The sequence below is a fragment of the Chelonia mydas genome, chromosome 1 (assembly GCF_015237465.2).
Source record: "Chelonia mydas isolate rCheMyd1 chromosome 1, rCheMyd1.pri.v2, whole genome shotgun sequence".
Classification (NCBI taxonomy): domain Eukaryota; kingdom Metazoa; phylum Chordata; order Testudines; family Cheloniidae; genus Chelonia; species Chelonia mydas.
The window spans coordinates 238,175,285-238,199,922 of NC_057849.1; the positions used below are offsets into that span (position 1 = coordinate 238,175,285).

Sequence of the window (24,638 nt, forward strand, 5' to 3'; positions counted from 1 at the left end):
ATTTGTGCTGCCGATGCTGACTCACCAAAAAGGCACAGAGCATGTAGAAGCTGATGAAATAAAAGATGGAAAAGCTGCTCCCACAGGAATGGTCGCCTTCAGTAGAGTTGGTTGGCTCTGACTCGGGATCGCACTTCTTGTCTGGCAGACACGCAAGCATGATGTCCTGCCAGCCTTCACCAGTGGCACACCTGGGGATAAAGGGATACTTGAGAATGGGGAAGTGAAGTCAACAGTGACCACTTCAAAAGGGAAGCAGCAGTTAGCACATGAAGAGCCTTCTCCTGCTCTCATTGAAGTCATGGCCTACATATAATGGGTGATGGGACAGGTTTAACATGAACTGGCATGTCCCTCTCCTTCTACCTTTGTTGCTATCATAATGTTATCCATTACTGGAGCACCTGCTTTTGTATACTCTGGATACGGGGCTGCCATGTTCTGACCAGATGCTTGAGGAGATTTTTGTGGGGCTGGAAGGAGAGTGTACAGGGCTGGAAGGAGATCAGCATTTTGCTTCTCCCATTTTGCATTCCCTCATCCTTTTCTTCCCTGTCCTCTCCTGAGCTGCCCATTTCCCTTGTCCTCATTCCCTGTAAACCCGCAGGCAATGTAAGAGTGTTGTACCCCTGCAAACTCTTTCCTTCAGTATGTCCAGTCCTCAGCACTCGCTGCCCTGCCTGACACAGATAGTCGGAGCTGGGTGCCAAACACCAGTTAGGGGAGGGATGATGTGTCAAACTGAGCAAGGAACAGTGCCCTGATTGGTGTTTGGCATCCTGAGTACATACTCCACAAGGGAGTGTCTCAGCTGGGGTGATCAGATTTGATGCTTCAGTGTGTAACTGGTCATCTCAGGGAGAAAGAAATAATTCCCCTCCCCCACACATAGTCCACTGAACAACTGGATATATGAATTTGTGGGTGGGGGTATTGCCTTACTCTGATATGTCAAGTATTGGCCATTGCTGGAGGTACGAGATCAGGCCAGGCGGACCAATGGTCTTCCCCAAAATAGCAAATCCTAGATTCTGGATTTGGGACATTGTATTTCTAATCAACGCATGATCAAGATATGGTAAAAATGGAGAAGACATGTCCAGATGCACAAAGTCACCCTCACAGACGCATCCAGTCCAAAGCTCCGAGACACGCACCTGAAGAGTAGCAGCACTGCTTGAGGGAACGTCTGAAAGTTGTTGTTGCGGTTGATATCCGTGGTATCATTCAGAGCAATTTTACCAAACACCTAGCAGAAAGCAGAAGTCTTGTCAACTTAGCCTTGTAGCCCCCAAAACACTCTTGTCAGCTGTAATTCCTTGCATCTTAGTGATTATGAGCACTCAAGCCTGCCCCCTTCCTACAAGATGTTTCCTGCTGGTTTCCAATATTTGCTTCTGCTCCTCCTGTTTGTGCTATATCACTGAAAAAGTACCCACACAGAAACAAGAGGCACATTCTAATATACCATTAACATAACTATTCATTCATTATTGCATGTGCCATGAATAGGTGACATGGGGATCTCATTTCAATGTACACTCACACTGGATGTTTTCAGTGTAAAGAAAAATAATGAGAGAGGAGAGGCTGCAATTTTTCTTCCCTTCACTGGCTTTCCAGAGGCTCGGACTTCACTAGGAGGAAAAGTATTGCAATAGACCACTGTCTGGCCTGCCTTAAGTTCCCAGTGTCTGTAAGATGCCTTGCATCTGTACACAACAGCTGTGCCCTAGTACAGTGGAGTGCCTCACATTTGGAATTTACTCCAAAGGTCTATAGTGACAGTGCTTGGTGCTAGGAGACAGGTGTTTCAGGAACCCCAGAATGTACTGGTACAACCATGTCTGCCAGGTGTCCCGGGTGTGGTTACTTCAAAACAGTTCTGACCCAAACCAGCACTGCTGCATGGACACTGGAACAGGGGCAAGAATAAAAAAAAATTATGGGCTGAATCCTGCAGTCCTTACTTGGGGCAAAACTGCCACTGAAGTCAATGAGAAGTACGATTAAGGACAGCACAAGGACATACAAGCAATGGTGCTTGACCCTGATCAAAAATGAAGGCAATGGGAGTCTTTCCATTGATTTCAAGGAGTTCTGGATCAGACTTTTTCTGAGTAATACTTGCAGTGCTAGTGAATCCTGCAATGGCTAACCAGGAGTGCCTCAGGCAGTGAATAGGGAGAAAAGAAAGAGCAGAACTGCTATCCAGAGAGAGGGCAGGGGAAAGAGAGAGAGCATAGCATGTGAAGAGGGTGTGGCAGGATGAGGAAAAGGAGAAATCAGAAGACAAGGAGGGTGGGGGGAGGAGGAGAGGGCAAAGCATGCAGAGCAACAGTTACTGAGAGAGAAGACCTATCAGAAGCCTTGAAATATCATTTAAAGCAGAGGTTCTTCAATTCTGATCTGTGGAGCTCAGCTGCTCCGTGAAGTTACTGCCATCCAAGAGGCGAAGCTTTCATCACTGAAACAATATGAGGTCCCGCCATGCTAGGAAGTTTTAATGGCTTCTTTGGATGCCTGCCAGAACTCCCTTGTATGCATGTGTTTGGGCTGCTATACAGACAGGGAAACCTATTAACAAGTCTCTTTCTTTGTGTGTTTTTGTTTGATTGGGACTTTTTGGGTGTAAAATTCAACTTAATCAAATCTGCTGACAACACTGAAGCCAGGGAGGAAGTAAACACAGAGAGGCAAACTGCAGAGCGACCTGTAGAGATTCGAGTCAGGGCTGTAAGCAGTGCAGACAAATGCAGCACTAGTAAGCACAAAGTCCTACATGTAAGGAGGAGAAATAAACAGCATAAGTATACAAGGGGGAAAGGTAACTAAGCAGCTAGCCCCATCATACCAAACTGACTTCATTTCTATCTTCTTTCCCTAACACATTACTGTCCTAATGGTACTTTTTAGGAATTCAGTCACTCTAGTTCCTGCAGGGAAGATGTGGGAGTAGGCTGAGGAAGGCAGATGTCCACCAGAGAATTGCTGTCTTAAGGATCAAGTAGTGGTCTGTGATACAAGCACAGAAAGGTTTAAGAGCCACTGATTAAAAACTTGGAAAAAAACCAAAGGTGCATCCCCATTCACGTCAATGGAGTTAGATCAGGGATGAATCTGGGCACTAAGCAGCCCACTTATTAAAGGGCATCCTCCTCAGTGAATGTACCTGTACTTGAATTTTGGTATTTATCAGAGCTGAGGGAAACTCTGCAATTTTGCTTTGCTAGGGCTTGTGCAAACATTTTCTTCAGTTGCAGTCCATGTGGAATCATCCAAACCTATCCCTTATGCTGCTTCGAGTTACACAGGGAGCAGACTGGCTGTGGGTCAGCCTTAGGATTAAAGGAGACTGGCATTAGGTCCCCAAAACTGGAGGAGCATAAAGGTGGGTTAAAGCTATCTTGGATCCCCACTAACTCCACCAGTTTTGCACCAAGCTCAGCTTAGTCAGATCACAGAATCTAGCCCACAATCCTCAGCGAATCTTAGATGAGCAGGGTCTGAGTTTTGAGTTTGTAATGAAACCCAAAGGCAGGGGAGTTTCAGATGGTTTCAGGCTTCCTTGAAAGCATCTTGTACAGGTTTAGTTTTTATAGCCACCACTGCAAAGAGCTGAGGAAGCCTTGCCAGGCCAGAAAGTTCTCTTAGAACTTCATCTACTCAGGGCTCTTTATTCCCCATCAGACATCACCATGATGCCTATTTCATGGACAGAGTGTAGTAACCTCATAGCCAGAATGAATAGCAAGAACCGAGCGCCTCTGGAGGAACAAAGAGCCTCTTTGCATGCAAATATCCTCAGTAATTAAAAAATAAATAGAAGGAGAGAAGTACAGGGAGAATTACAGGAAAACAGTTCCATCTTAGAAGGGCCATCTTTAAATAGAATGCTCTTCAAGAGCCCTTTGGGCTTCTCCTGGTTCAGATCCCCCCTCTCTCTGGTGGGCAGTGACAGCCCCAGCTGCACTGAGGAGGCGCTGGGAGTAACTGTCGTGGGAGGACAGCTCAAATACTCAGAGGCAGCTTGAGTTGAGGCAGCCCATATTTTTCCTTTCAGCAGACAGTACATGAGGGAGTTTCCCTGTTGGAAGAGTCTGATTGTCCTTTTAACTACCCAGCTTCAACTCATACAAGGCACTGGCAGTGTTACTACAGGCTTGCTACACTACTCAGCGGTGAAACGGAGCATGAGGGAAGAGCTGCAAGTAGAAGAAGATGCAGGAGGAGGTTCCTCCCTCTTGTCCTTTCTAGACAGTGCCTCTTGGGCTATCATCAGACTGGTAGCTTCATCCATCAGCATCAATCTGTATTTTTCCACTTGTGCATGTGAGGTAGTGAGGCTTGAATATTGTTACACTTCATGTCAGAGAGGTAGCTAAGATGAACTGATAGGTCTCCTTTATATGGGAAATTCTTATGTCATTGTCATATATTGTCATGCTTATGACATTGTCATCTAGGCTTTCAAGTGAGCTGCTCAACAGTGAGATACTGAAGGCTTTCTTCAAGAACTCTGCTTCAACAGGCTCAAGACAGCACACAAACCGGGGGACATAAGTGCGAACTAACTACCTGTAATTACATTATTGCCTTTGGCACTGTATAGGACAACAAACATTATAACGGGTCTGAAGAATCTAAGTGATGAGGAACAATCAAAGACTTGGGCTTCTCACTGGAAAAGCAGAGACTAGAAGGTGACCTAGCAGAGATCTTTGGAATTTGGAAAGGGATCGACACAACTGATAGACATCTGATTTTTCCACTCGTTAAAAACAGGGGATTTCTCACAAAAGATAATAGAATTATTGGATCATGCACCTAGATATTACAGTAACAGGCTCATTCGAGATACTATAGACAGATAGGCACACAGAGGTCATCATTAAATGGTAGTAGTAGCAGCTAGGTAAGTATAGGTAAGAAGCATTCCCAAATTGTTCCCTATACTATATAGGAAATACTAGGAAGATCTTGGTAACATTAGCTAGTTAGATGAATAAAGGCAAAACTGGAAAGTTTTAAAAGGTGACCACTCTAATTGGAGAGCTAAATAGACAGAGTTATTGAGGATCCAACAGAGACAGTCTAAATTAATTCAAGAGATAGCAAGCTTTGTTTCTTGAGAAAGAGGAGATCAGAGTAGAGAGTGAAAAGGTAATAAATTTGGGTTATGACAAAAATAATTTAAAAAAATGAGACATAGTGAATCAGATGAATTTTGCCTAACCTTTCTTAAGTTCTTTCTAACAATTTCTGGCTCCATTGTGAAGAATAAGAACTGTGGGATGGTGAAAGACCTTTGGAAGTAATACACCATGCCTTTCTTTTTTTTGGTCTCTAACCTCTGATGGTCTGGTGGTTGTTCTGAGACTTTTGATTAACTAAGAAATGGAAAGTAAAGCTTAGCATGAAAAACCATCACCAGTAAGTGAGGCAGGAATGCAACGTATAGCTGGGACAGTCACATACTACGCACACATCAATAGCCTTTTCCACTTGTCTCTATACAGTATCAGTCATTTGCATAGATTAATGCTCATGCTGGTTCCAAATTTGTTTTCGTAAGCGGAATACAATATAGTACTGATGCAGCTTCATGAGGAATTGACACAAGTAAAGAGTTGAGATGTTGGGTCTGAGCATATCTTTACTTTCACCTGTGTAAATCACGAGTAACTCTGTTGAAGTCAATGGAGTTACGCCAGTGTGAAAGTGGGGTGAGAGAATAATCAGGCCTGATCACCACCATGACCAGGAGCCATTTGAACTGGTTGCTGTGTGAAAACGAGCAAGCCAGTAAACCACCTTTGATACGGCTGTAGGGATATTCCTTTGGGAGGTGCTGTGAGGTCCTTTTTATTGTATACTCTGTGGTCTGCTACACAGTGTTTTTGTTTGGTTTGGCTGGTGTGGCTGTCAAGTCCTGTTGGCAGCGTAAACCCAGTCAATGTTTTTTGAATTGACTCAGGTTTATTGTCTGAGCTCAACTTCATAAATGCCTCATTATATGGCTAGGAGAGGAGCTACATGTAGGACCAGAAAATGATCTGGTGACTTCTTGTGCAACTATCCTCCCCAGAATTTCATGTGTGAAAGATAACATAGCTCTTGAGAATCACCTACCTGCATTCCAATCACTGCATAGATGAAGAATAACATCACTATTAAAAGAGCCACGTAGGGGAGAGCCTGGAGGAAAAAAAATAACAGAACAGAACACATTGTATCAATTAATCAGATAACTTGGCATGCTGGAGCCGGGCTTATTTTACTGGGGCCCTGCTTTATCAAGATGGCCTGAGGAGAACAGTGCCAGTCCAGAATCAATTAAGGTCTGCAATTTATCCATTTGACCACTAGATGCCTCTAGTGATCCACATCTGATTTCACCAAGGTGCCTCAAATACAGCCATTGTATCACCCAAAACAAGATAGGCCCAATTATGCTTCCACTTACACTCCACAGACTTCAGTGGAATCACTCTGTTGTACACCAATGAGAGTAAGACCAGAATTAGGTCCGATATCTGCTCGTCTTCCAAATGTAGAAAACTTATAATTAGCATCGCCCTGATATTAGCAGCAAGTGACGCTCTTTAGTGTGACATTCTGCAGCTACTTTGGTGAAATGAGAAGTGCGTAAAGTGCTAAGACCAAAAAGTTCAAGGCTTCTCCTGCTATGGCTGATGATACCACAAGCACCAAAAGCAGTATGAGCTATATTCCCTGCTCTGAGTTAGGTATCTATGATGGTTTTAGAGATGCGTTAGGTGTCTGTGATCAGCTGTTGAAAAGGAAATGCAAAGTCCTGATAGTTGGTGCTGGCTTGTAAGTAGGAGATCTGCTCTGTGAGAGGCTGCGTGTCCTCAGCTTCCACTACCTTTAACAGGAATCCAGGGCACTCAGCACATCACAGGGTCCTGTCGTAATAAAATTTTGTTTGTATTTTGTATAATGTAAAATAAAAAATAATAATGTAGCATGTATTAAATGTATTAATGTATGATTTGACCATATCCTGCCAGCCACCCTTTTTGAATAGCGAAAAGGAATGGCCTAATATGCCATTGGTAAAAATCCATCAGCCAGAATTTCTTTGTATCTGGACTGATTTCAAGGCAGTAACAGACCTTTGAGGGTCACCATTTTGTGGTAGGTTTAGCATTTTAAAATAAGTAAAAGAATGCCATGATTGTTTGCTTTTGCATTGCAACTTGATGTTCCTGTCCAAAATGTTCTGTGTAAATTAATTCTGTTTTGTGTGTGAATGATGAATGTATGTATTAAAAAATAAGTGTGAAGGCCATCGCTAAACAAGACGGTCTAGGGAGGAACTGGAGACAAACCCAAGGGCGCCAGGAGGTTGCAACATGCCCCTATTAAAATGTCAAAAAAGGGCAAATTAACAACTCTAAAAATAAAACAGGCACCTATCAATAAAAACAAAATAGCTGTAATCAAAACCAGCATAAAATAATTCCCTAAAAAGCTTAATAAAAAAACAAAATAAAAAATAATAATAAAAAAACAATAAAAAAACCAAGCACTCATCAAACAACAATTAATTACAGCATAACGGTGCAAAACTCATTAGTCCCAACAAAAAAAATCACTATAGAAACAGGGTTCCTTGCCATAAAACTTTGGGCTTGTCCTGCCAAGACTTCTCCAGAGCATCGTGTCGTGACCGACAAAACCCGGCTCCTCCCTACCTGTGATCAACCTAGCTTGCCACTAGATTGATCCGGACTCTGGACTAGTAACTATAACATCGACTGGTGGAACAGTGCGTGTGTGTATGTGTGTGATGTGATTGAATGCATATGCTAATTGTTGTATCTTCAATAAAAGCGGAGTATTGCCTTTTCTCCTAAAAAAAATCCCGTGTGCTTATAAGCATAACAGTCCAGCTCTAAAAGAGAAACTGACTTTCCACCTTCTTGTTTTTTAAAGACATTTAGCAGAGATGGGCTCAAGCCACGGAATTCAGATCTCCATCCTGAGTCTGAACACCTCAAAGTTTGAGGGTGTCGCGATCTGTGATTTTGGTTTGGTCCATTTTACAGATCTTAGAGCCATCTGCAAAATTTGGATACTGACCCTGATTTGGGTGCTGAATACCTTCTCTTTTGGGAGTGTCTGGTCCAGAATTTTGTATTGTTATTTGAATTTCATTTGTAGATTTTAAGTTTACCCCTACGTTTCATTAGGGCCCAATCCTGCAGTCCTTATTCAGACAGAGCTGATTTCCATAAGTGTTTTGATAAAGTAAGGACTGTCGGATTTGTCCATGAGTGAACTAGAATCTTAAAACAGGATTTAAACCTTAGATCTATTGCATTTACCTTTAAACAATCTATCTAAATAATCAAAATGGAACGCAAGGCAGGAAAATCTGCGGTGTTCTACTAATCCTAATGGGCAAATTAATCCCTGTGGTAATTCCAGGCTGCAGTAGAGGTAAACCAAACTGGAATTTGGGTCTGTAAATTTGGAGACAGCCCTTATGGGTCAAATCAAGGTTATGAACTTGGGGATAGCTGAGACCCCAAAAGTGGTCCAGGCAGCATCCAGACAACGACCCAACAGGCCAAGCTCCTAGAAGCTCTTATAACTTTAGAAGAGGCACTAGAGGGCTGCCTTCCCTACCCTACTCTCTCAATCTGTTCTACTCCTCTCCTTTTGTTTTCCAACTTCATCCCCCTCTCTTGTTCTGTTTTCCTTTTCCTCTCTCCCTTATCCTCCAGGATTCCCTCACTTCCTTCTGGTCCCACTCTCCTGGGTTACTCCCCTTCAGCTCTGCCTCTGCTTGGTTTCACTGCTCTTTCCTCTTCGTTCTCACTCCCTTACTTTGCTCTCAACACCCCTATGATTTTCTTCTACCCAGATTCTGGTCTGTGTTGATGGTCTGGTCTGGTCTGTGTTGATGCCTCACAATGTGGAAGCTTTGCTGACTCGTTTCCCACAAGACCACTCCTCTGATCAACATGCAGCTCCACCAGTAGAGCACTAATCACAGCAATGGCTGAGGCGGGGGTGATCTGAACTTCCACAACACGGGGCAGCTGATGAATATCAGGCTGTCCTGGATGAGTTAGGACATTTCTTGGGCATATTCCGAGACACAGAAAAATGCACAATCCCAGGGAAAAAAATCACCAAAATTCAGATTTGATAGTGGGACTGGCTGAACAGAGAGCTCTTAGCTATTTTTAGTCCTCGCACTCTGCCCTCTCCATTGACTTCCTCCCATCACCCTTCAGCCCTGCCTCACAGTGACTCTGCAGCCAGGAAGACCTCAGAGAGGCCACTCCCTTTCCCACCAGGGTATGTCTACACTGTAGCTGGAGGTGTGACTGCAGCTTGGTTAAATATGTTAGTTTTAATCTAGCTATCACAGCTAAAAATAGGTGAAGATGCGGAGGCCTGGGGTTCTGCGTGGGCTGTTCCAGACTGCCTGGGACCCCAGATACAGATGCATGTTGCTAGCCCATGCTGAAGCCTGTGCCGCTGCAATGTCACAGTTATTTTTAGCTGCGCTGACTAGATTAAAGCTAGTGTGGGTCTGGTTACCCAAGCTGCAAACACATCTCCCTCATTCTCATCCCTTCTGGCCTGGGGGGGGGAGAGCTGATCTCAGAACTGAAAGGAGCTGTTCCTAAGCCGGTGGGGCAGCCAGAATTTGAAAACTTCATTGTGATTCCTGGGTTAGCGATGACTGGGCTGTGTCAATGAATCTGCTTCCTACCTATCTTGCCAAAATAGTTCCCATTGGAGCTGCTCACACAGCAAACCAAAGTTAGCGGTGATGGAAGAGGTGGGGTAGATTACGGGTATGAGTTGGTCAGAAAAATGGGTGAAAGCCACTTGTACCAATTTGGCATTCAGTGAGTGGACAAAATGAGTCATTTACACCAACTTGGTGGTGTTATTTTACAGTACCCAGGAGTTGTATTGTGAAGGGACCAAACTCAATCCCTGATATAGGAAGGCTTTACTCCACTGAAGTCAATGGGCATTGTAGCCACTTACAGCAGGGCTTAATTCGGCCCCAGAAAAGGGGGAAGATGGTGCAGAGTAAGTTTAAAAGTGTGGACCAGCTCCCATTCCCATTTAAGTCAGTGGAAATTTTGTCATTGCCTTCACTGGGAGCAGAATTGGAGCCTGTGTGTGGGTTTAGGGAAATCTGCTTTCTCTGTCAGCTTCTTGTGAATTGTTTGGCTTGTGTGTTACACTCATTTGCACACTCACTGAATCACACATTGGTACATGCTACTTTTTTACCTACTTAGACTACATTGTCTGCCCACCTTACACTTGATATTTTATTTAGACCACCATTTACATCACTCCTATACTTGGCCCAGACACTTCCTCAGAAGCTGAACCGGCTAGTATCAGGTTGTGTTGGCCCAATAAGTCCATGTCAAACACCTGTGAAATGCAGAAATATGCTGGGCTTCATTAGTAACTGTAACTTGGCTAACCTCAGCAACTCTTTGAAACCATTATTTCAAATGGGTGGATGTCTCCTTGTTTGTTACTCTCAGAGATGATCACTCTTATGCTTCATGGTCCCCCTCTCCTCACCCACTCTGTTTACTCCCATACCTTAGATTGCAGATCTGGCTAAGTTTGGAGTGTCTGCTTCACTTCCTGCTGTGGTGCAATAGGTTAATAACCATACCATCTTACCTTTATATCTCATCTCTCACTCTGAATTATCTCAAAGTGCTTTACAAACCCTAGACCACTTTTCCTCCCACTGAAATGCAGTTAGCTCTGGGGTGAAAAAGCAGCAGCTATTTAACAGGTTACAGCTACATTACACCCAGGGGGTGAAAGTAACTTAAAGGACTTACCGGTACGCAGGGTGGCTGGGCTCCTGGGCAAGGTGGGGGGGGGAGTGGCTCTGGGCCCCCGGAAGGGGTAGGGCCTCGGGCAGAAGGGGCAGGGCTGGGGCCAGACTCCCCCAACCAGCCCTTCAGCACTGCCCAGCCTGAACCGCCCAGGGCTCCAGCGGCGATTTAAAGGGCCTGGGGCTCTGGCTGTGATTTAAAGGGCCCGGGGCTCCAGCCACTGCCGGGAGCCCTGCACTCTTTTAAATTGCTGGGCCCCATGGCAGCTGCCCCTCCCCCCCCACCCCGGTGTCAGCGCCCTGCCAGTATGGTGCTTAAAGCGCTGCCACAGCAGGGCTTTAACATCGGCTATGTACTGGCTCGTACCAGCAGCCACTTTCTTACCGGTATGCCATACCAGCCTGTACCGGCTTACTTTCACCTCTGATTACACCACACTTTTGGGCAGAGAGGGCAAATTACCCCTGTGGAGAGAGGCAGCACAAGGGCTATGAGCTTAATGAGATTTCAGTGGTGCACAGAGCCTTACGCTGGTCCTCTGCACATGAGTGAATTTCTCTTAAAACAATGGATACAGAATACCTCTGAACCTGCAGACAGAATTTTAAGGGAGCTGTGGGCAGAAAACAATTACCTGAGTTAGAATTTGGCCAATATATGGGAGTCAATATCCCGTCTCTTTTACAAAGTGCTAGGGATCTTACTGATTATAAAGCAATCAGGGCAGCGTTTTCATGTCTGAATTGCCTTTCACTTTGGTTTGAAGCAGAGACCAGCGTGTCCCATGAGATGCCAAGTGTGTATAGGACCCAAGGAGTTACCTAGGCTGTCTCGGTAGAACTCACCACTGTGCAGAAGGCCAACATGAGGCCTTTGCACCACTGAAGTCCCACTTAAACAACGTGCTGGCCTGCTGCATAGGAGAAAATTTTGACCTTTGTGCTTAAGGCCCATCCTGCCAGCATGACAATCTCTCTTTGAAAGGCAAAAAAGAGCATAAATACCTCTTTCCAGGCGTGTCTGCTTAGTGATAAGTGAAGGAATACCTGGAAGGATTTGATGAAGGTCCAAAGCAATGTCCGGATGCCCTCCCCACGGCTCAGGAGCTTCACGAGACGCATCACACGGAAGAGTCGGAAAAAGGTGATTGAGATGCGCGAGTTTTCCTCTGCATTCTGGAACCCATTGGCACAGAGGCAGTAGTTATAACAGCAGATGAGGAACAAAGATCCTGGGTCACAGACAACACTACGCAGGAAAAGCTCACTGCACTGTTCCCTTTCGTTGTTAAAGCTCTCTGGCATTGCAGTAGCCCCAGCAGCTCAGATGGATTGATGCAGGTTTAACCTGCCTTCTATCCAAGGCTGTGGTGCCATCCTAAAGGTTCTCTGGATTTCAGTATTCCCCAGTGGAGCTGTGCAACCTCTCATCAAAACCTTCCTTTGGGTTCCTTACTGAGTGTGCCTGAACTCATGATTAGGGTCTTAAAGGTAATGGAATAGTTTTCCTGACAGTATCTTCTCAAGGAGCCCTCAGTTCCGCTCTGTAATTACAGTGGCCAAGAAGTCACAATTAGACAGTGGGGGAAAAAGACAGTTTTCTTTTGGAGTTGTCTCTGAAGCTACTACATAATGTGCATCATCCAGCTGTCCTGGTTAATCTGGCACGAAGTATCCATGACGCACTTAGCCTGCTCTGCCTGGGGAATTCGGGCAGGTCCCAAGTCTGCTTTGAAGCTTGGAGGTCCCACATGAGCATAGCATGTGCTGCCACTGAGCCAAGCTCTTAACATTGCTTGAGCCTCGGAATCAGCCTTCCCATCTCCGCAGTGGCATGGCTGTGGTTTTTGAGCTCTGCACTGTCCACTCACAGTCCTGAGCTCTGGGCCCTTCGTCTTTCTCATGACCCCTCTGTATTTCCCACAGCCTATGCACTGCGCAGTATTATTTTTAATTTTGGCTTGACAGCTCGCGCTCAGGCCGGGAGCATTTTTAAATAGTCTCTCTCCTGGCCTCTGCTTTTCTCACTGCTTCAGCCTTGTCCCTAAGCATTTCCCCCAGGGCCTGCAACCAGCTTTGACATTCTTCATGCTTCACGTGTGCTCGGGCAATAGCTTCCCAAACAAAAAGGAGTCAGTTGCCTTGCCTTAGCTTGTGTAAGGAACCCTGCTGCCTAGCTCAAGGTGAGACAACCACTCTGCTTGGGGGAATTGTGCATAACAGTTACAGCGTTCCCAGTTCATTTTGCCCCCTACTCCCCTGAAAATATTGTGCTAAATATATGTGGGCAGTAGTTTCCATCGGAAATGCTGTGGGAACATAACCCTGTGCTATATAGGGAGATAATCTTGTCATCCTCCTACTCACTCTGCCAGAGAAGCACACAGACACCACCTCCCTTCCCTGCTGCAAAGCCAAGAGCTTGATGCCAAGCACTGTAACATTCAGGACTCAGAAACAGTGCAGATCACCCCTTCTTAACTAGTCACCACTGTATAAACCAGGAGAGAACAGAGCTTTTGGATTTCCTATTATAGCTCAAAATAAGCAGCATCTGCTTGCATTTCTATTCCTCATGAAATCCAAGCTGTAGAAACTACTTGGATTTATATTTCTGAGATCACTAGAAAAAATTCTAGTTTCATTCAACCACTTCACAGCTGACCCTCTGTTCCAGCATGTGAGTTGCAATGGTGTGTAGCTACTTATACTTCAAGCTAGAATCACAGAGAAACATTGTGCCGTGTTTAGTAGATTAGAGCTGCGCTGGAGGTGCAGTTTTGCCTGATATACCAAGCATTTTAATCATCAGTGAAACCTCTGAGAGCAAGTGTCTTCCTCCAGCCTACAGTGTGGGATTCTGGGGACCATTAAACCTGTGGCCAATGCGAGGTAGGGGGTTCCCCATTTGTTGGCAAGGCACAGAGTTCAACGTGAGGTTGTGTGGCCTCTTGCTGGCTGAGCACACTGATTAGTGAAGGAGAGATTGAGGGGACACACAACCTCCAGGAACAAACCTCAACAAGTATCCCCCCCAAATCCTAAAATCTGCCTGCCCTCCTCCCACTTTAACACCACCAATAGTCTGTAAGCCAAATTCTCCTCTCATTTACATCAACACAACTTCACTAAAGTCAATGGTGTGTAAATAAGAGAAGAATTTGGCTGTGAGCATTTAAAAAGACATGACACTTGCCTGTCTACATCCAGGATTACTATTCAAGAAGACAACTACAAAGCTCGTGCACCACTCCCATCCCATGTAAGCCCTTTGGCTCAATTTCCTCTAATAAACTAAATACAAAGGAGAGTTAAGGCCAATTATTTAAAATTTTACTCCCATATGGGTAGGCCTAATTGCACCTACTATGGCGGTGCATAAATTAGGGAATTTTTGCTTACATCTTCCATATTTGTTATGTTTACTTGGGGAGCTGGACAGTGTAAGACCAGGTGACAACTACTTGGCCAGTCCGAACAGATTCCTCCTTGCTTTCTATACTCTCATTTTCCAGCAGCTCTCTGATATGCGTATCTCTGACAGAGCAAGGAAGTTCTGCATGGCTGCACACAGAGAATGGGTTTAATACACCCCTGATGGTATGATGTTTTAAAATGTAGCCCTCAAAGGCTGTGTAGTTTTTGATCATTATTGCTTATCCTCTTCTTACACAAAAGGTGAATTTAAACTTCACTATTCTATCCATCTCAGCTCATCTGAGATTCAGAGCCCCAAACCTTTATAGTAAAATTGGATTTGAAATCACATTGCAAGTCAATCCAATGTCAAACTGATATGGAAAGTTAGCTGCTAACAAGAAATCTTAACAGTTCTTGTTCTCTCTTGGTAATTCATTAGAAGGTAGGCAACAATTAATTTGACCAAAGGAAAACTCAGGATGCATGAGAAATACACATATGTAGCATATTCAGAGCTCATGTGAACACCAGACTCACACAAATACACAACACAGCAGCTTCATGCAGAGATAACTAGGCTGGGCTTGGAGAAAAAACCCATGATCAGGGGAAGAGAGTAAAGGAGTGTGAGAGGATGACTGTCACAGAAGCTGTCAGGGCGGTCTGTATTTTTGGTCTTACCATAGAGGAAGAGCATTGGGTATGTTCAGCTGGCTTTAAAGAAAGGGAGACAGAAATAAGCTGTAATAAGTCTCCAATAAGAGGCCCAGGCTAACACAGGAGCAACAAAATGGCAAAAGAGGGCAAAATATGGGGAAAAGAATGCAAAAATAGACTGGGCTGATTCCCTAAGGATGCAGTGGACCAAATTCAGCCCTGGCAAATGTGGATGCAACTCCCGATGAGAACTGCACCCGCTGACAGTGGATCTGAATTTGTCCCAGTGTTTTCTGGGTTTCTAGGCATCTTGAACCCTCTAGGGAGTAGAGTACAGAATGTTGCTAATACATTTCTGATATCCCAACCCTCCGGCTCTAGCTAGAACTCAGAAGGGCCAACATCTCCCAGTACAGCCACTAACTAAGCTCCCCATCTCAACTTCAGGCCACTTCTGCATAAGAAGCAGCCATCTTCTAATATTTCAGTCTGATCTGCAAACCCATTTAATCCACAATAGCCCAAATCTATGACATTTTCTATTTATATGTCCCCATGTCCTAGCATACAGTTCTCAGTGATTACACTGCGGTTATTAAAACAATAGGCTGAGATAATGTAATCACTCGCTTGGCAACCCTACAATAGCCATTGCCAGCTGTAGAAAGTGGGATGGTAAAGCTGTCAATTAGCCCTCTCAATGATCTATCCTCACCCACCCCCACAAGAAAAGAAACTCCAGGGAAGTGATGGATGAGCCAATGGAGTCTGGTAGCAGCCGAGTTCCAGCTACCCCTAGAAAAAGCTAATCACTCCGAACACTGTACATGACCCTCTTTCTTTATTAGCCTTTGAGGCCATTTCCAGTGTGGAGATTAGTTCTGAAAAACTAATGACAGTAGCTAGTGCTCCAGGCTGTACCAGAGAGTACAAGAGAATCCAAAAATGAATGAAAACTTTATGTAGGCTCCCTCAGCTTAATCTGTAGTGACTAGCCTATGTCACAGGCCGACTGATGGAAGCATCTATGAAGCTATTCTCTGTGGCTGCACTAGTGAGGGTGGAACTCGTGCACAGCTTCTTCCCTTGCAGATGACCTCGGCCACCATGATACTTGGGACCCGAGCAAGATGCTCACGTGCATTCTGCCAATGGGAACACACTCAGGACATTGAACTAACCAAATTAGCTTTGTATTTTGTTTTTATGTAAAGTGAGGCTGTATTTTTAGATGCCCTGAATATCCAGTGACACGGGCAAATGAGGGCAATAAAAAATGAAAGCTACCCCGAGCTCCCTGATGCTCTTTTAGGTTAACTCATTGCTTTTGCACTCTAGGGTCTCTTTGCTTTTACCCTCCTCTTTCAAGGGTCTTGCTCTTGTGTTTTCAAGTATTAAACAAGGAAAATTTGGCTGGAATACTGAAGATGGAAATTTGCCCATACAGACAATTTTCTTAAAGGCCAAATAAAGATTTTGTTTTAATGCTGCTCCGCAAATTCTTCCTTTCTGACAATGGATATTTTTTTTCTTTTGGTCTGTCTTGCAAAACATTATTTTGAACTCACAGGAGAGGGCCCAATCCTACCAGGTGCTGAGCTCCTGCTAGGAGGTGCGGAGCCCCGCAGGTTCCATTGAAGTCAACAGGAATCCAGGGCATTCAACGCTTCTCAGGTTGCTCTGGGAATCTTTCAGGATTACCAATATGACCAGGCTGATGACATCAGAAATAGAGTTTTCCTGTGACTGGCTGTCTCAAGAAGCCTTGTAAGTGCTGTAAAGTTACTGTTCCTTACTCATAGTTCTGATATCATCAGTATTTGACCAGAATGCGAGGATAATAATAATGTAACAGTGAAAACAATTCTATATGAAAAGATATTTAAGAAGCTATGAATGCACCAAAATAGTTAGCATGTGGCCGCTAATACTGAGCAATCAGTAACCTGTTAGGTAACTATGAATCAGAGACTGTCTACTTGGTATGGCTGAAGAAGCAAAGTATATCTTGGGTAATCCCCCTCCCACTCCTTGAGCAGCTGGCCTGAATTTTCAGAAAGCATCAAATATAATTTAAATGTTGATACTTCCCACAAAAAGGGCTTATAACCCAATGGAAATATTTGTTAACATCAATAGATGTCCCACCTAGTAGTCTCTAGTTAATAAAGTCTTGCTCTCTTGAAATTGTGGACACATAGTTCTGTGTGTGTGTGGATGGGTGTGGGTATGAGATGAGGGGATGGTGAACTGAACGTTCTAAAAGTCTGATCTTCCGTGTTCCTTGCTGAAAATATTCCCCGATACTTCGAAAATGTTGTGAGAACTTCCATGTCCCACCATTTTTTCCACCACTGCTGGTGGACTGGTATGCAAGGACCTTGCCTGTTGTGAGTGTCAGTCCTTTACAGGTCCATGAGTATCTGTTTCATCACGAGCATCCCTAGCTATGTGTGGAATGTGACCTTTTTAAACGAACTCTGTCAACTAGTGCTAGGAGGTGACTTTTTATTCCTGGCTAGTGGAATGTGGCAGTAAAACAGCAGAACTCTTTCTACTGTCACCATGAGGTACAGCCTCTAAACCAAGCAGCATGGAGCACACTCATGCCAACCGTCGCTGCTGCAGGCATGTCGTTCAGATGAGACTGCCTTTGGCTGCCGCCGCCATCTTGCTGTATAGATTTCAGTCCAACTGCAGTTTCTGGAGCAAGAATCTCACAAGCTGAAACCACAGTCACTGCCAAAATGTTTTCCTAATTCCACTGAGGCAAGGCCCTGTGGACTGGAGCAGAGGCATCTGAGGACATGCTGCTGGTGCATAAGAGTGAACACAGCTAACTATGTCACAGAGATAGCTATTTGTAGTTTCCCTGCCAGTCCTATGCATTGTGAAGCACCACTGGTTTTGGAGTGGGATTAGGAAAGATTCAGGGCATCTAGTACTCGAGCTGCTTGTCCTAGAAGAGTGGAGGAACACTGAAGTCACACAGGCTCACAGGGGTTTAAGCAGTGCCGGTAGGTACTTGGAAACGAAGTTTAAATATCAGTATATAAATTCCATATAAATGGACAATAAAGTTCCCTTAAAATAAACAGAGGCTCATTTATAAGAAGCCTAGGAACTATGTACAAAACCAGATTCTTAAAGAAGAGTTTTGGGCAAGTGTACCAATTTATCAATAAGACCTTGGCTTTACCATCTGTTATCTGCTGCCTCCCGTTCATGTGCACATACTCTAACCTGCTTTGGCTGCCCCAAACCAGGCTTGTCATCTCAAGACTGGGATCTAAGGCCAGGCAGGCTTTGCCGCAGAGTAATGTGCACATAACTGAATGACGGATGGGCAGCAGTGGCATTTTGGGGTCCACTCCAGAGGCTGTGCCCTGAACCAACCAGTATTGTAGAGAGAAAGAACCTAGAGGATGTCACAGAAACCTGCACAGCCAGTCCTGAGACAGTTAAAAGTGGGTGGGAACCTCTGTGTTAAGTATTTATTAACTGATTGATCAGACACTATAAGTTGCACTTGCAACTACAAAGGAAGGAGACACCCAGGGCAGGCTTCTTCTTGCATAAAGAAGAAGCCATACATCTGAAGAAGTGGGTCATAGCCCACGAAAGCTTATGCTCTAATAAATTTGTTTGTCTTTAAGGTGCCACAAGACTCCTCGTTGTTCTTGCATAAAGACATTCATTAAGTCAAACATAATGTAAGTTGTAAATGATTGGCCTATATGTTGTTGTTGTTTTTTACATTACTGCATTCATAAGAGGTAGACAGACTGGGAGCAGGAGCAAAGGAGAAACAGAGGGCTCCTGTGGTGTTAGAGGCTGGAAAAGGACTCAGTAGAATGAAGGCTGAGAGCTGGAGCATACCTGGAAATGAATGGTTACTTACCTTACAGTAATTGTGGTTCTTCAAGATGATATTGTCTGTGGATCCCATTGTAGGTGTGCATGTACCCCATGTGTGGAAGATATGGATCTTTTGAATAGCAGGGTCTATCAAGGCCACCAATGTGCCATGGTGTCTTTGTGCCCCGCCCCAAAGCACATGGTAGAGCAGTCACAACTGGCCCCCAATTCCCTTGCTAATATAGAATCCCAAATAAGGAGGACTCTGAAAAAGTGGGTATGGAAGGCAGGTTGTGGAATCCGCGCAGACGGCAACATCTCAAAGAACCACAGTTGCTATAAGGTAAGTAACTGTTCTTTTCTTTGAGTATGTGTCTGTGGGGATCACACTCTAGGTGACTGATAAACAATGACCCATCTGGAAAGTAGGACTGATGAGCCCTGACTGTCACTAACTGAACAACAATTGTAACACTTTCCTACTGAACTGGACATTTGATCTTGCAGCCAGGTCAAGGGCATTGTGTTTAACAAAAGTAAGACTATTACACCAGATAGCTGCCTTGCAAATTTTGGATTCAGGGATGTTCCTGATGCAAGCAGAGAATGCGGCTGGTGCTCTACTGGAGTGAGTGTTAACATTTGGAGGGAGAGGCTTATCAGTCATATGATAGCAGCTTTATATACACTGCATAATCCATTTGAAAATTCTGTGAGAGGAGATAGCTTGATTCTTGGAAGCACCAGGGAAGACAATAAAAGGATTGGGAGACAGTCTGTTCTGTCAAGATAGTATCAAAAGGCCCTTGAAACAAGGTGTGGCGTTTCTTATCTCCTGTCTGATTTTACACATCACTCTTGGAATCTAGGGAATCAAAGGAAATGCACTAGACATTGATCCCACAATATAAGGAAGGTGTCATGTAATGATGCCAGTCTCATATCTCCCCTGGAACAAAAGGTTGGATGTTTCATGTGATCTTTTGTGGCAAAGAAGCCAATAATGGGATTTCCCCAGAGGTGAAATATTGGTTTGATGATGGAGCTCTTCAGAGACCACTTGTGATTGGTGGTGTATTGTCTGCTCAAGAAGCCTGCTAGGTTGTTGCTGACTCCTAGAAGATGAAGAGAAACTGTGATTAATGGTTATCCTGTATTGTTGAAACTATGTCCATTAACATGATAGCCTCCTAACATTGGGGTGATGATGGGGCACTTCCCTGCTTTATAGTACATTGTAGATGTGTCATCTGTGAGAATTTGCACCATGGAATTCTGTGGAACAGGCTGGAATGCTTTGCAAGATCATCTGATCACTCAGAATTCTAGGACATTAACATAAAGAGTCATATCCTTTTGAGACCAAGTCCTTTGTATCTGGAGGTGCTCCAGGTGTGTTCCCCAACCAGTTCTGATACATAAGTGATAAATATCTTTGCTGGAAGAGAAGTGGAGAAGGGAACTCTCTTCTGAACATTTTTTCGGCCTAACCACCAGTTCAATGTTGACGGGATGTGTGCAGGGACCACAATTCAGATGCTCATTTGATGTCCTGTAGGGTAGGTGATACACCAACATTAACCAGCCTTGTAATGGATACACATGAAGTCTGCGTAGTGGCATCATGTATACAAACTGTCATGTGGCCTAGGAGTTTGAGGCAGTTTCTTACTGTAGTTGGCTGATTTGATTTGATACTGGTGATTATCATTTGAAGGGAAAGAAATCTGTTACTGGGAAGATATGCTTTTGCTTATTTGGAGTCGATTAGGGCTCCTACAAATTCTGTCCTCTGTGCAGGAATGAGACACTATTTATCGTAATTCACCATGAAACCCAGTTGCCTGAATAGTTCACGGCTTTGGCAACTTCTTGATGAAATCTTCCTTTGATAATCCAATTGTCTCCATATTGATATATGCGAATACCTCATCTGCTCAGATGTGCTGCCACTACTGCTAGGCATTTTGTGAAGACCTTCTGGTACTGTGGAGACGGCAAATGGAAGCATTTTGTACTGATAATGACTGGGCCCCATTGCGAATTGCAGGTACGTCCTGTGGGGCTGGGTGGCTGGCAATAGGGAAGTATGAGTTTTGTAGGTCGAGAGCCTCAAACCGGTTTTGAGCCTGAAGGGAAGGGATGATGGAGGCAAGTATTACCATACTGAATGTGGAACAGTGAATCCATTTGTTCAGTCTTCCCTGGGTGTAGGATAGAAAGAAAGCCCCTTTTTTCTTCAGGATAAGGAAATACTGAGGACAAAAGTCACTTCCCCTGTACTCCAAAGGCATTCCTCTATGACTCCTAGACAAAACAGGGAAGCTCTTTCTTCTTTCAGGTGATTTTCATGACAATGGTCCCTGAAGAGGGACAGGGAAGGGGATGGATGTGGTTAGTGGCTAAAAGTGGATGCGGTAGTCATGGCTGATAACTTCCAGCACACATCTGTTTGTCGTTATCATAAACAATGACGCTTGATGGAAGAAACCAAGTCAGCATTCAAGAGGAAGGTTATGGGATGGTTACTAGTGGTCTGAGTTGGCTCTTGACCCTTGTATTAAACCTGTTGCCTGGAAACTGAGGTAGAGTGACTAACAGTCGAGGAAGATGATGGTCTCCTCTAAGAAAACCTTGGCTTCCTCCTGGGTAGGTATTCAGAAGACCTGTGTTGGGGGTAGGTAGGTGTCTTCTGACACAATTGCTACTGGGTACCTAAAGAGCTTATAGTTTGGGGCTAAGGTGTAGATGCCCAAGGAACAGAACATGGCCCTGGAATCCTTGAGAGAGTGCAGAGCATTGTCCGAATGAGTGCCGAACAATTCTTTGCTTTCAAAGAGAAAATTCTCGGTTGTGTGTTTCACTTTTTTTTACAAATGCCAGAGGCTTGCAGCCAGGACACTTTATGTGTGGTCACAGAAGTGGCCATGGCTCTAGCTGCTGTATCAGATGCATCCTTGGCTGCCTGTAGTGGTGTTTTTGCTTCTAGCTGGCCCTCCACAATAATGCTTTTTGACTCCTCTGTGGAATCTTGTGGAAGATACCCTACCCCAATGAGATAGCTGTTTTCCCACAAATAAGTCCTGATAATCAGCAATTCATAGCTGCAGTGATACTGATGAATAGACCTTTCTTCTAAATAAGTCTAATTTTTTGTGTGTGGGGGGGTTCTTTGTCTTTAGGAATGCTATTAGTCTGCTTTGTTGTCTGTTCATGGACCTCAGAAACCATCAAGAAACTCAGAGTTGGATGTGTGTCAAACTGTTCAAACCCCTTTTGGGGAACCTGGGATCTTTTTTCTGCTGTCTTAGCCATAGGTGGTAGTACAGCTGGTGTCTGTCACAGGGTCTTGGCTAGGTCTCAGATGTCCTCTCATTGACAGGTAGAGCTATCCCACCAGGGGAACACGACTGCAAAATATGAGAACGTTTGGGAGCTTTTTCTTTAATGACAGATTTTGCGATATCAAGAGTTTCAGTAATGCACACAAGTAGCTCCTAAAATGCTTTAAAGTAATCAGGGGTCAGTACTGGAGCTAAAGAGACAGCTTTGTCTGGGGAGGATGATGATGAGTCTCTGGTGGATGAAGGGTGTTGTTCTGGGGGGTTCCAATGCCTTTTTCTCCTCTGCCAGTTGCTCTTGTTTTTCCCTCTCTGAAGATAGGGATCTGGTCATGGATGCAGAGGGAGAATGAGATCTATGCTTCCCAGACTGACAGAAGGGAGACCAGCTCCTGGATGCCCTGGGAAGTGGTCCCTACTATTTGGCTAGGGTGGTGCACTGTATTGGTAAGGCTGGTTCAGATGGTGTTGACATGGACATTGTCATGTTGTAGGTGGATGAGTTGGAGCTCTAAACTGAGATTCCTAGTCTGTAGAGAGAGACCATCTCATGGCTTAAGGGGAAGCAGCTTCCTAGTGGATGGAGAAGAAAAGGCATCTTTCAGTGATGGAGATGAAGAACAGACATCATCCAGAGGTGGTGCACCAACCTCTGAGGTGACTTCAATACCAAGATGCCAGAAATATGCACCTGTGCCAAGCGTAGAGACACTGGTGCTGGGGACGTTCTTACCTCCTCCAACAGAGACTCATTAGGTACCAGCAGGGATTCTGCTGACGGTACCAATGTTGATGTTGTTACTGGTGTCGAAGCTGGTGCTGCTTTCTGCCAGTTACAGGTATTTTCAGATATGAGCACTAAATGTGCCTTGTGCTTCTTTGATGATGAGCTGGTGAATGAAGGTTTGGGTTCCACCTTATGGAAAGAAAGGGACTGGTGTTGGGAATCATGCATATCCCAGTGTTCAGGTCTCCCTTGCCTCACTGAGGTGGTGGGACTGGTCTTTGGTGCCAGGGTGGTAATCTGAGCTTTGGTGATCTTCCACACTGGATCCTTGCCTGATGGTGCTGAGGGTCTTTTGCTGGTACTGACCTTGGGAGTTGTGTGCTGGCTGGCAGGAACACTGACAAAGATAAAGACTTGGAAAGATCAGGTCCATCTTGGAAGTCAATCCTCTCTCTTTGGGAGTTTACATTCCCCCCCCACCCCCCCAGATGCTTTGAGGAGGTAAAGCTTCAGATGGATGGCCCCAAACTTTCTTGTTCTTGTTAAGACAACTGACGAATGGAGCAGTGATCTGACACATGGTTCTCATGAGACAGAAAGACAGTGGCTATGGCCATCAGTGTGCAACCATTTAGGACAGACACAGTTGGAGGTCTGAGGGCTTTGAATCCATCATTTTGGCACAGATAAAGGTGTCAAAGGAGAATTTTTTGTTGTTGGCTATGACTGGATAATAAAATAAAATAACAAAGGGGCATGAGGACATGCATTATGTAGGCATGGCTCCACAGACATTGCGATTCAAAGACTTTGAGCTCATGCATATGGGGTGCATGTGCATCTAGAGTGGGAGCCACATGGACGTATATTCAAAGAAGAATCAGAGGTTAACAGAATATATATAAAAGACATTGGAGCCAAATTATCACTTCTCCAATGGCTCTAATAAAACTACTAGATTTTCTGTTGTGTTTCTAGTCTGAACAGACTAAAGGGACATCACTGTCAGGTGACGAGAACAGCACAAGTCCTCCAGAGGCAACTGGATGCGCAGAAGTCCAGAGCATTAAAACTATCTTAAGCCCTGGCAGTAATTACTCAGTCATTACTCTAGGGGTTATCACAAAACCTGAGTAATCTGTCTGTCATTGCTCTGGGGGGTTTTTAATCACAAGACCTCTGGAGGTAATCCATTTGCCACTGATGTTTGTAAATGTAACAATACTCCAGGCAGAAATCAGTCTGCCATTCCTCTAAGAGATGAACTGAGGGAGTGCTATGGGATTATGGAGGAAATAATTCTCAACACATACAACCAGTGGTGAGCTGAAGCCGGTTTGCACCGGTTCGCTAGAACCGGTCGTTAAATTTAGAAGCCCTTTTAGAACCGGTTGTTCCACGAGAGACAACAGGTTCTAAAAGGGCTTCTAAATTTAACAACTGGCCAAAAGTGGCGCCTTAGGCGCCGACTCCGTGGGTGCTCCGGGGCTGGAGCACTCACAGGGAAAATTTGGTGGGTGCAGAGCACCCACCGGCAGCTCCCCGCCCCGCACCCGGCCCCAGCTCACCTCAGTTCTGCCTCCTCCCCTGAACGCGCCGCCCCGGTCTGCTTCTCCGCCCCCTCACCCCTGGCTTCCCGCGAATCAGCTATTCAAGCGGGAAGCCTGGGAGGGCTGAGAAGCAAGTGGCGGCTTCGCGCTCAGGCCCAGGGAGGCGGAGGCGGAGCAGAGGTTAGCTTGGGCGGGCGGGGGGGTGCGAGGAGGGCTGC

At 44.8% G+C, this 24,638-nt stretch overlaps 1 protein-coding gene across 2 annotated transcripts in view; it reads right to left on the reverse strand.

Annotated features, from left to right (window-relative positions):
• CACNA1C (calcium voltage-gated channel subunit alpha1 C) overlaps positions 1-24,638 on the reverse strand; it is a 708,026-nt gene that overhangs the window by 38,735 nt on the left and 644,653 nt on the right. For both annotated transcript variants that reach the window (XM_043540183.1, XM_043540181.1), the window contains 5 exons: positions 14,969-15,001; positions 11,915-12,043; positions 6,133-6,198; positions 1,158-1,249; positions 26-191 (listed from right to left, as the gene is read on the reverse strand). In XM_043540183.1, coding sequence (XP_043396118.1) covers positions 26-191; positions 1,158-1,249; positions 6,133-6,198; positions 11,915-12,043; positions 14,969-15,001 — 486 coding nt within the window. The remainder of the gene's footprint in view (positions 1-25; positions 192-1,157; positions 1,250-6,132; positions 6,199-11,914; positions 12,044-14,968; positions 15,002-24,638) is intronic.